The 13086-nt window shown below is 47.0% G+C and overlaps 1 protein-coding gene across 1 annotated transcript in view; it reads right to left on the bottom strand.

Annotated features, from left to right (window-relative positions):
* LOC148439556 (phosphatidylinositol 4-kinase alpha) overlaps positions 1–13086 on the bottom strand; it is a gene marked incomplete at its 5' end in the record, with an annotated part of 130583 nt that overhangs the window by 22055 nt on the left and 95442 nt on the right. The window contains 2 exons of the mRNA XM_088464591.1: positions 11389–11468; positions 11607–11762. Coding sequence (XP_088320717.1) covers positions 11389–11468; positions 11607–11762 — 236 coding nt within the window. The remainder of the gene's footprint in view (positions 1–11388; positions 11469–11606; positions 11763–13086) is intronic.

Genomic DNA, 13086 nt, shown 5'->3' with positions numbered 1-13086 from the left:
TGCACTTTCAAGAAGTGAAGCCGTAAACCAGCGTCCAAACCTCCCTGAAGGAAATCCAAAATACGAGGAAAGCGAAAGTATGAATTGTGCGCTCTTCACATCACAAGATGTAGATATTCAATCCAGACCTTATGGTAATTGTGCATCGAAACCGGTTTCCGGGAACTCAACATAGAATGGGACCACCGAAGGTGAAAAACTCTTATCCTTCAAGAGCCTGGCCTCAAAAGCCAGGCCGTTAAAGCCAATCGAGGACAGAATGCGGGCCATCTCCGCCAATGACCCCGTGATCTTGGTGCCTCCCTGATAATATAGGTACACTGCATTGTTAGAATCCACAGTGACCGTGCGGCCAGGACAGACTGTGCCCCGAAGAAAGCTAGAAATATGGCTCAGAGCTCAAGCAAATTCATCGGTAGTGCCGGATTCCGACAATAACCAAACACCCTGTAGTCACAGATGTAACATCACGGCACCCCAACCGAGGAGATCCACAACCGTGGTCAAAATGACCTAATCCTCGGAGACCAAGGATCGTCCCTGTAGCAGATGATCGGATACCAGCCACCAATGCAAGAATTGATAAGTGCTGGCGGACAGTACTAGAAACTAAGAAAATGACTCTCTGCACCTCATCCAATTCTAGAGAATATTCCCAGAATTCCTGTGAGTGGAACCTACCATACTGAATGGTCTCGAAGGTAGAGACCATTGTGCCCAGCTGTTTCATGCAGAGCAAGATTGACGAACGAGGCACTAACAGAACAGTCAAGACCAAAGCCTGGAGTGTCCAGGCTTTGGACTCTGGGAGGTAAACTCACTGTTGAGAGGTGTCGAAGACTACCACCAGGAACAGCAGGTGCTGGCAAGGTATCAGTAGATTCTGAAGTACCTGTACTGTGCGGTCCAGATATACCTGTAACTGGGAAGTCAAATCGACCGTCACGAGCAGATTGTCTTAATAAGGGATGATTGTTATACCTTCCTTGTGCAGTAGGCTGCCATATCCGCAATGATTTTTGTGAAAACGCGCGGGGCCATGGGCAAACCGAAAAGTAGGTGCCAGAATTCATAGTGAGCTGAGCGGACTGTTTACTGGAGAAGAAAGCGATGACCTGCCTAAATAGGAACTTAAAGATACGAGATCCTGACTTCTAGAGAGGTCAAAAACTTGTTGTCCTCCATGTCTTGGATCATTGAACTGAGAGATTCCATCCGAAAAAGATCCACCTACAGTCTGGTGGTCACATAATCTGACAAAGTTAAAAGGACGCAAACTTGTGAGGAGCTGAAATCGTCTTATGCGGCACATTCCAGGCCTCCATGACGAGATCCGAAGGAAAAAGTAAAAATCCTCTTGCGGCGACACTTGAATGGACCCACTGCCTCCACTTGGGTATCCGCATCCAAGCAGTCCAAAGACTGCCACACAGTAGTAATGAGATCTTCCACGTCTGAGGCAGCTTAGGATCCTCTAAAAACCATTCCAGATAAGAAGAAACTTTCTCAAATCCCAATGCTGTAGGCTTCATGGTAAGAAGCCAGGGAGAACCCACCTCCAGGAGCAGATAACCTGGTTCCCTGTATTGAGGAAACAGGCATGGCAGCCTCGGCAAAATTCAAACCGGGAGTACTCAATTGGGAAGCAGACTGCCTAAGTCACCAGGACATACACGCCAGAGTGGTCTCTCTATCCGGGAGGGTTTTAGCTACTGGTAAACATATGGGGTCTACCAGAGATAGATCTCATGGCATCTTGCCACAACCACAAAGTTCCCAAGTACGGGTCCAGGTCCAGAGACCCATCAGCAGCATTCGTGGAATCACTCGCAGTAAGATGGGATTTCAAGTTGGTGTATCTCTTTCCTCCGATTTCTCCACTCCCAAGGAGTTCTCACAAAATTCAAGCAGGAAGGCGGAACGGTAATACTGGTGGCCTGGCTTGGCCCAGACGTCATTGGTTCACCAACATCAAGAATCTGTCCATGGACAGTTCATACTCTTTTCCGCTATGGCAGGATCTGCTAATGCAGGGTCCCTGTCGACATCCGGACTTACCTCATCTGGCTTTGACGGCATGGCTCTTGAATCTTCCATCCTAAGAGCAAAAGGTTTTTCTAGTTCTGTAATTCAAATGATGATTAGGGGACCGAAGCCTGCCTTTGCCCGCATCTATTACAGAGTTTGGTATTCTTTTGGAAAATAGTGTTCCCATAAGAAGTATGATCCTAAGATATTCAGGATTTCTAGGGTATTGGCTTTTCTTCAGGCAGGATTAGACAAAAGTCTACACCTGGTCACTTTGAGAGAGCAAGTTTCTGCACTGTCAGTCTGGTTCCAGAAGAAGATTGCTTCATTACCAGAATTGTTAGAAATTTTTTGCTAGTTCAGCCTCCTTTTGTTCCACCAGTAGCATCGTGGGATTTGTCTTTAGTTCTTAAGGAACTACAAGCTTCCCCATTTGATCCTTTGGACTCTGTGGATTTGAAGTGGTTAACAGCAAAGACACTTTTTCTTCTTGCTATTTCTTCTGCTCAAATAGTCTCTGATTTGGCAGCACTATCTTGTCGCTCCCCATGTTTATTTTAAAGCTGTTCTTCGTAAAAGGGAGGGTTACCTTCCTAAGGTAGTATCCCATTTTCATGTGAATGAAGAATTCTTGTTCCAGCTTTTCAGGCTCCAGACCTTTCTGTAGGTGAAGCCTCCCTGAATGTAGTTCGTGCTCTCCGTATTTATGTGGAGCGTACAAACTTTATCAGAAAAACAGATGCTCTTTTCATATTATATGGTTTTCACAAAAGAGGATGGCCAGCTAACAAACAGATCCTGGCTCGATGGTTACGTATGACTATCTCTCAGGTATACACACAGGCTGATCTCCCTGTTCCAACATGGTGACAGCACATTCTACTCGGTTTGTAGGGCCATCGTGGGCATTTACTAGTGGTGCCTCTGCTGAGCAATTGTGCAAGGCAGCCACGTGGTCTTCTTTCTACACCATTCTTAGGTTTTATGACTTTGATAATTTTGCCTCTCAGGATGCTTCCTTTTGGCGAGGGGCTCCTTTCTGCTCAGGAGCGTCCCCCACCCTAGGGGAACTGCTTTGGGACATCCCCATGTTATCCCTGTGGATCCTTATGGATCCCGAAAAAGAAAAACAGGATTTTGGTACTTACCGTTAAATCCATTTCTCCGATTACACAGAGGACACTGGAGTTTCATGACAGTGGGGTATAGACGGTGGGTTGAGTTGAGCCTGGCACTTTAAAAATCTACAAGTGTGACTGGCTCCTCCCCCTCTATGCCCCATCAGACCCAGTTTTAAAGAACTGAGCCAGAGAGGAGACAGAGAACAGACTAAGGGACAGAGAAGGAGAACAGGAAAAGAAACAATCCAACATACTGACACACTGCAAGAACACAGCAGGCTGCAGGGATAAACAGTCACACAACAAAAACAGACCAAACTGCAACATAACTGAAGCAGAACAAGTAACTGATAACAGGCAAGAAGCACTGGGTGGGCGTCCAGTGTTCCCTGTGGAATCGGAGAAATGGATTTAACGGTAAGTACCAAAATCCTGTTTTCTCCTTCATCCACTAGGGGACACTGGAGCTTCATGACAGTGGGGACGTCCCAAAGCTACCCTCCTGGGGGGGAGAGTGCTGAACTCCCTGCAAGACACTGCAACCAAAATTTGAAGCAGAAGCCGCAAAAGTGTCAAATCTGTAGAAAAGTACAAAAGTATGAACCGAAGACCACGTAGCTGCTCTACAAAGCTGTGAAGCTGAGACACCTCTACGTGCCGCCCAAGAAGTACCCACAGAGCACGTAGAATGCGCAGAAATGGATACAGACGGTGGTCGAGCAGAAGCAACATATGCCTGACGAATAGTCAGACGAATCCACCTGGCCAAAGTCTGCTTAGACGCAGGCCAGCCACGCCGATTGGCATCATAAAGGACGAACAGAGCCTCTGATTTACGTAGTCCCTCAGTACGGGACACATAAATGCGAAGTGCCCGAACCACATCCAAGGAGTGAGAATCCCCGGAAGAGTCCGACAACGCTAGGACTACAATCGGCTGATTCAGATGAAACTCCGAGACCACCTTGGGCAAAAAGGAAGGGCGGGTACGAAGTTCCGCACAATCTTCGTGAAAAATCAAGTAAGGAGAACGGCAGGACAAGGCTCCAAGTTCAGACACTCGTCTGGCCGAAGCCAGGGCCAATAAAAGGGTCATCTTCCAAGTCAAATACTTCAATTCCACATCCTGCAAGGGCTCAAAGGTGGATGACTGAAGAAAAGATAAAACAAGATTCAGGTCCCAAGGAGCCATGGGTGGCACAAAGGGGGGCTGAATTCTAAGTACCCCTTGAAAAAAGGTCTGAACCTCCGGAATCAGAGCTAGGCGACGCTGGAAAAAAATAGAAAGAGCAGAAATCTGCACTTTAAGCGATCCCAAGCGTAGGCCCGCATCAAGGCCTTTTTGAAGAAAAAGAAGAAGACGTGGTAAATGAAAAGAGGAAGTGGAAGATCCACGACCCTCACATCAGGAGATATAAGCCCTCCAAATGCGATGATAATGCGCTGATGTTACCGGTTTTCTAGCTCTAAGCATGGTAGGAATGACCGACCTAGGAACACCATGGCTTCTTAGTATAGCGGTCTCAATAGCCACGCCATTAAACGAAGCCGCCGTAAATCCGGGTACACACATGGACCATGTTGTAGAAGGTCCGATCGTAGCGGAAGATGCCAAGGTTCGTCTGCCAGAAGGAATAATAGATCGGAGTACCAAACCCGACGAGGCCAATCCGGAGCCACTAGGATGACGGTGGACGACTCTCGTTTGATCCGCTTGAGAATCCGAGGGAGAAGTGGAAACGGTGGGAACAGGTACACAAGGCTGTACGGCCAAGGGATCAGTAAAGCATCTGCTCCCACCGCTGCCGGATCCATGGTCCTGGAGCAGTAAAGGGGTAGTTGATGATTTATCCGTGATGCCATCAGGTCTATCTGTGGTTTCCCCCATCTGCAAACAAGTTGATGAAAGACCTCGGGATGAAGGGACCACTCCCCGGGATGAAGATCCTGATGACTGAGGTAGTCCGCTTCCCAGTTGTCGACTCCAAGAATAAATACTGCGGAAATGACCTCTACATGTTTTTCTGCCCACAGAAGGATGCGACTGGCTTCTCTCATTGCCAGACGACTGCGGGGTCCTCCTTGGCAATTTATGTATGCCACTGCCGTGGCGTTATCGGATTGTATCCTAACCGGAAGTCCTCGTAACAGAGGAGCAGCCTGTATCAAAGCTGTGTAGACTGCGCGCAGTTCGAGAACATTGATTGGTAAGAGGGATTCCTGCTTCGACCAAAGCCCCTGGAAGTGATTGTCCAGAACCACAGCTCCCCATCCGCGGAGGCTGGCATCCGTGGTGACCAAGGTCCAATTCCAAATTCCGAAGCGCCGACCCGCTAACAGATGCTCCGTCCGCAGCCACCAGAGCAAGAATATGCGGGTCCGGGGAGACAGACGCACCAGCCGATGCATCTGTAGGTGGGATCCGGACCATTGAGTCTCTGGGACAGCATCAACTGAGACTTCTGGAAGTTCACAATCCATCCGTGTTGAATGAGAATCTGATGTGTAAGGGACACTTGGTGTAAAAGGACTTCTGCCGTTGGAGCCTTGATGAGTAAATCGTCTAGGTACGGAACTATCGTCACCCCCCGAGAGCACAAGTGAGACACCATGACGGCCATCACCTTGGTGAATACCCTGGGAGCTGACGAGAGACCGAACGGCAGGGCCTGAAACTAATAATGAGCTTCCTTGATGGCAAATCTGAGGAAAGCCTGGTGAGGAACCCAAATTGGGACATGCAGATAGGCGTCCTTGATATCTATCGACACCAGAAACTCTCTTGCCTCTAGTCCCGCAATGACAGAATGGAGAGACTCCATTTTGAACCTGTGGAATGAAAGATACTGGTTCAAGGATTTCAGATTCAGAATGGGTCTGACTGACCCATCCGGTTTCGGAACCACAAAAAGGTTTGAGTAAAACCCTTGTTGTCTTTGTGCAGTGGGAACCGCAACCAGAACCTCGGCCAGCAAAAGTTTCTCGATCGCTTGATGCAAAATTAGTTGCTTCAAGGGATCGATGGGCAAACCGGTTGTAAAATAACGTAGCTCCTGGAACAGGTAACGTGGTCTTCTTTGACAACCGAGAAACCGAAGAATCCACAGGTGGCGTGGTCTCCCACCTCTTTCTATTTTCCGCAGGAAACGGGTAAAGAGAGAAAAAACGCTTAGGAATCTGGAATTTACGGTCCGGATTCTGCCAGGCTGCCGTCATCTGTTCGTCCAACTGGAGAGAAACAGGGAATGTGACCTGGCAAACAAGGAGTCTTCTAAAGATTCTGGAGCTTCCGGGCCAGAAATCTTAAGAACTTCCCTCACCGCTAGGATGAGTGCATCAATACCTTGCATTGCCTCAGGTTCTTGTGAGTAAGTCTCTACGTCTGATTCGTCCAGCATCTCCCCTTCCTCCTGAGACGAGTGATCCGCTGCCGAGTCCTCATCCGACTGGAGAACCGCCGGAAGAGCCCTCTTCTTAGATGAGCGACTTACCGTAGCTTCAGGAGCTTTAGACGCAGAACCCATAACCTGAGCAAGGCTATTCACTGAGCGGACTAAATTCTGAGCCCACGCTGGTTCTGTTGCTAGAAAAGAAGGGTGAGATGTGCTAGGTAGATCTCTGGCGGCCTCCCGTTCCATACGGGAAGCGGCTAATTCAGAAGAAAGATCCGCCATGACCCCTGCCAAACTATTTATGAAGGAGGGAGTGACAGACTGCGTGTTAGCACTCTCTGCTTCACACGTCTCGCACAGGGAAGACCCTTCGGAGCGAGCATGGGTAAATTTTTAGTGCAGGCAAACAGCTTTTGTGAAGCAGCTTTTTCTGTTCTGGATGTCATCATTTACTCACAGACAGACACCACATACAACTCAGTAGTGCAAAAGGAGTATAGGAAGAAGCAGAATGTCAATAATAATGCTACTCAAGTATAGGAGCAGACAGAGCAATAAGGGAGGAGCAGAATTTCAATAATAATGCTACTCAAGATGCAGACAGAGCAGTATAGGAGGAGCAGAATTTCAATAATAATGCAGCTCAGTAACAGGGGCAGACAGTGCAATATAAGGGAGGAGCAGAATCAATAAAAAACAGAAGGTAGTCAAACTACCTTACTGTAATTACAGACCCCCTGTAGAAGCTGTCAGTCTTCTCCCCTCCGATCAGCTCTAGCTCTACTGAGGCGCCACTCCCTTTCAGAGCGCGCCAAACGAGCCCAGCAGTGAAGGAGGAAGAGGAGGAGGGCCTATAAGCTCCACCCCCTTTTGTTAATGGCCGCTGCTATTATATGCGCACGGCATAGACTCAGTCTTCTCCCTGCATCCCAGCCGCACGCGGGGGCCAGCGGCACGACTGCCGCAAGTGATGAACGTGCCGGTGCCTTTACACAAGCACCGGCACGCACAGGTAGGACCGCCGCTTCACTCTGCAGAGCGCGCCTACCTAACAGCCAGCGCCGGTGTTCTTCCGCAACACCAGCGTGGCACTGACAGCCGCGCGCTGTTAAAAAACCCAGCAGATTATTTTCACCTCTCCTGCTAGTCAGGAGAGGTGTGCATACTTACAGGGCTGCTGCGGCCAGAGCGCTGGGCAGTGAGGGGAGAGCGGGGACCCGTACACAAGCCAGTGTTAGCTGTGGCGGGCCCCGCTGAGTCTGATGACTCCTTAACTGCCAAAAGGCAGCCTCCCCTCCATAGGGTGACCGGACACAGGCTGCAGTAGCCGTGTGGTACCCTCTCTGGCGGCTCCCACGATGCAGGCAGACTGTCACAGCCAACAGTCTGCCTGTCCTCTTGCTTGTTTCTTCATTAAAATTAATATAATATAACTTAAGGGCTGGAGACAGCCCCTGTGCACCGGCTCTACTTGGGGGCTGATGGGGCATTGAGGGGGAGGAGCCAGTCACACTTGTAGATTTTTAAAGTGCCAGGCTCAACTCAACCCACCATCTATACCCCACTGTCATGAAGCTCCAGTGTCCCCTAGTGGATGAAGGAGAAATTAGAGTTATGGTAGACTTACCTAGATAACTCTTTCTTTGAGGTCCATAGGGTCCACAGGGCACCCACCCTGACACACCTGGCTTCATTGGGTTATTTTCTTTCGGTCACAGATTCCCTCATCTTATGTAAGAGTGTTTCTGGTGTACAATTGTTCTTCCTTCTCCTCTTTCCTTCTCCTGCCTTGAGGCTTGTTAACTAAACTGAAGTCCTATGGCTAGGGGCGGGGTTTATATGGAGGAGGAACCGGAGCATTCTGGGAGCAGAAGCTTTAACTGTTTGGTGCCTGGTCTTCGAAGCAAAATATCCCCATGTTATCCCTGTGGATCCCTATGGACCTCGAAGAAAAAAGGGGATAATCAGCAGAAAATCCCCGTTTTTCGATGATCGTGGGAATCCACTAGTGCCCGAACAATGTTCTGGGCTAATTGGATACCGCCCTTAGCCTTCCTGGAGAGTCTTACAGCTTCATAAGATAGAAGCAGATGGAAACTGCGCCTGTCTGTGTTCCCAGCCCGCAGAGGAAAATGAGAGCTGTAGAATGGCCACTCCAGCATCCTATGCAGCAAACAGGGCTGTACCAGTGGCTGCAGCTAGGCAAGGGGGGGGCAATGCTGACAGACTCTGGCCTCCCCTCCTGATCTGTGTCTCCACACTCCGTCCGCGTTGTACGCCGCCCTCATCAGAGAAGAAAACACTTGGTATGCCCCTGTAAACGGGCTGCCTGCAGCTGGCTCACTTCCTTTAAAAGGAGCCACATCTCAAAAACCAGACAAGATGGTGCTGCCAACTGAGACAGCACTAATGCCTGGCACCCTCTAAAAAGGGTGAGAGCGCACGCTGTCCATGGGTCCAGGCGATCTAAGATGGGGGGGGGTGTGTTGTTGGTTCACCCATCCGCTGCTGCAACCCACCAAGCTTAGCCAGCTTCCCACATCCGTTGCTACAAGCAAAGCAAAGAAACCTGATTAGAAAGAAAAGGTAAATAGAAATTACAAATAAAACAAAACTAACTACAAAGACCCCCCAAAAAGTGCACAACTCCACAGGCACTTAAAGTATATTGGCATGCTCAGGGTGCAGTGGGGAGGATCTTAGCATTTAAAGCTACAGGTATAGTTTAAGTGCCAGCTTCTGCAGTCCCAATCTACAACTCATGGTCCAGTGTCCCCCACAGCCTTGATGAAGGAGAAATTCCCTTTTCTACTTCAGAATCACCATAGGTGAGTAATGGAGACATCTCACTACTAAATCCATTGCAAGACAGAACACTATTAAATTTACTACAGTCTACAGGAAGTTTCTGCCAGCACTAGTGTCAAGACATCTTCACTATAGAATTTGGTAAAATGTACCATTGTCTACTACCAGAGGAGCTGGCACCTGATTGGAATTCCTGTGTCTTAATCCAAGGCTGTTATAAAACTGTCCAAACAAGCAGATTGAAACTATTCCATACAGAGACTAAATTTTGCCAGGCTATGCCATATTCCCCAGCACACCTCATCTCGGTCCTGAGAGCTGGGACAAATACACAATAGCTGCAGGAGAGTATAGCATGATTCAGCCTCTCTTCACTGTCAGTTCTGTAAAAGATTAAAAAGCCTATGGGAAGCAGTGTTGAGGGTTCTCGAGAGAGGTTGTCCAAGAGGCTGGATCCTTCAACCATATGCCAAGCCTGACAGACCAATCTTAGTGCAGGCTGACGGGCTGTCAATATATGCTAGAGGGGGGTGGCCAACCCATGGCTCTTTTGAGTTTCCAATGCGGCTCCCGGCTTGCGGCTCGCCAGACCCCCACTAGTACTGAGAATGTTGGTCTCTGAAGCGATCAGAGACTAAAGAAGCCTCTGGTCGCTTCAGAGGCCAGCGTTCCCAATAATGCAGTGCACGTATGACTTCATGACGTCACCCGCGATGTGAGGAGCCTGCGCACCTGCTGGATCCAGTTAGATCCAGTAGGCAGCAGAAGCAGCAGCAACGGGACTCGAGAGCCCTGACATCGTGGAGCGGTGTCAGCAAGAAGACAGGTAAGTTTCTTCATAGAGGTGTGGGCGGGGAGTGGGAGCTAGTATTGGGGGCACTACCTTAGGGGGCACGAAACAGGGAGCATTGCAGAAGGGGCACAACTAATGGGGGCATTGCTTAATGGGCACAGCTAGAGGGGGCATTGCAGAAGTGGCACAACTACTGGGGGACATTGCATAATGGGCACAGCTACAGGGGGTATTGCATAAGTGCCACAACTACTGGGGGCTTTACATAAGGGGCACACCTACAGGGGGCATTGCATAAGGGCCATAACTACTGGGGGAAATGCTTAATGGGCACAACTACAGGGGGCATTGCATAAGGGCCACAACTACAGTGGGCATTGCAGAAGGGGCACAACTACTGAAGGCACTGCATAATGGGCACAGCTACAGGGGGCATTGCATAAGGGCCACAAATACTGGGGGCATTGCATAATGGGCACAACTACTGGGGGCATTGCATAATGGGCACAACTACAGGGGGCACAGCATAATGGGCACTGGCTTTCTCAATGTATTTTATGTGGTTCTAGATTTCAATATGTATTTTATTTGAATGTGTATTTTAAATGTATTTTAAGTGTATCTGGCTTGTTTCTGTGTATTGTATGTGGATCTGGCTATTTCAATGTTTTCTATATTGCTCTGGCTTTTTCTTTCACTTCAACAGTGAAACAATTATATTGAGAACTTTATGTAAATTGTGTATTTTCAAATAGCTGCTCGCTGCCAGCGTGACTAAAACGGAGGTGTGACACAAGGTCATGCTCCTGCGAATGTCATACCAAAGGCGTGCGCACAAAAATGGGGCGTGGCCCTGTGACACATGCGATCGGCTCTTCAACTTCCACAGAGATTTTTTGGCTCTTTGCTTCCGACTGGTTGGCCGCCCCTGTGTTAGAGTATTCGCTTACATCTTATCCAGATATTGGGAGCTGGGGGAGGATAGAGGTAAGAGGAGTTCTTGCACTTTTTAGTGTGCTGCCTCAAAGAGATTAGATATTCTACAGTCTTTGTCCTCTCCATATGATGCTGAGGAAGATATGTGGGTATGTTGTAAGCAATGCATGTATACATGTTGGGAAATAGAGGTGATATTTTTACAGGATGAATATAAACACATTTTGTAGTCTATTGTATAATAACATAAGGGAGAATACATAAAGATATTTCATAGGAACAGTATGATAATGGGAAATTCAGAGCTTACCAAGAGGGATAAAAGCAGTGTTCTCCTTTTCATGTAGTATTTGTGCAACTGGGTTCCCCTGTTTGTTTTCTTTGCTAAACCTGAGGACAGAACATTGGGTTAATGTTTGCATTACAGACCACCAAAACTATTTATGTCAGAAGCTTTAAAATTGCATTTTCTCTACAAATTAGGATGTAGAAACATCCACATTTAACAAAAAGGAAAGTAACACATACCAGATTTTTTAGAGATAGTGGACATGCCACTGGATAAGGGGTATGTATTAATCCAGCCCTGAGCCGTCTGTTGTCGAGATCCCATCGTTACATCCAAATTACTGCGGGTGACGTCCGCCATGACAGACAGGCTGTTCACTGAGGGATCCTGATTATCTATAGGTAAAATTCAATCCAAGAACCTCAAACAGTAAAAGTTATCTACTACCATAGGAATCCCATATTACAAAATATATCATTCACTGGATAAACCAATTAAGTGCATGTCAATACTAAATATGGAATAAAATTTTTTTATTAATATGACTATGTTATAAGGGATTTTTTACTGGTATGAGTGTTAACTTGCTCAAGGTAAGGTGATCTTTACATAATGTGGATAATTCATTTGTATAAATGAAGAGGCGAATGGGTGAAAGTGTTATGTTATATTTATTATTATTACCAGTTATTTATATAGCGCACATTCTGCAGCGCTTTACAGAGCGTATTTTTCCATTCACATCAGTCCCTGCCCCAGTGGAGCTTACAATCTATATTCCCTACCACATGTACACACACACACACTTGGGTTAATTTTTTTGGGGAGACAATTAACCTACCAGTATATGTTTGGAGTGTGGGAGGAAACAGAAGTACCCATAGGATAGCACACAAGAACAGGGAGAATATACAAACTCCACACAGTTAGGGTCCTAGTGGGAACGTTTAACTATAAATATCTCAGTTTCGTCTAAAGATAAATTATTAGACTAAAATTGGACATAGCCCCAAAATATATCAGTAAATAGACTACCAACATTTAAAATAACATTGTTACTATGATCCATAAGGTCATAAAGCCTTCATCCATTAACAATAAAAAGTAAGTTTTTAGAAAAATATTACATAACACCTTCGTCCACTTCATCTCTTCAATTATTAATCACTAACTTGTAATTTCCTGTTTCTAGAATATTGAATATAAATCAGGTAATTTTAGGATTCAAAACTTCAACCGCCATAACCTATCACATTAGCTCTAGTAATCTTTATTTCTGTTCCCAGTAAATGGACTTTTCAATATATTTTTATTTGGTCTACGTATCTATGCCAGAGCCTTGCCTCTATGTTTGCTTTATATCTGAGCCTGATCACTGCTTTTGTACTTATGGTAGACTGAGCTAAATAAGGGCCTGTTTCATATATGTGCGCAACGCCGATATTTACGCAGAAAACATGGCGCCAGTGTCTCAGTTCTCCCAGCCATTCTGCACGAACATAGGGATCCTCAGATGGTCATTTCTCAAAGGATCTGCGCCCACCGCTTTTTGTTTGTACGCACTTTGCTTGGATCTGCGAAACCACCGATGGGCAGCTCAATACAATTCCAGCCAGCTGCATGTATTAGCATATTTTTGCACAGCAGCTGGGTAAGGTGTCCCAACTGCAATTGCATTAGTAAACATATCTGAATCAAGCCTTAAGTTTTGAAAGGATA

The sequence above is a fragment of the Taudactylus pleione genome, unplaced genomic scaffold (assembly GCF_031769625.1).
Source record: "Taudactylus pleione unplaced genomic scaffold, aTauple2 ptg001707l, whole genome shotgun sequence".
In the NCBI taxonomy this organism is placed as follows: Eukaryota; Metazoa; Chordata; class Amphibia; order Anura; family Myobatrachidae; genus Taudactylus; species Taudactylus pleione.
Note: the sequence above shows the minus strand (reverse complement) of the source record. Positions and strands in the feature narration are given on the sequence as shown.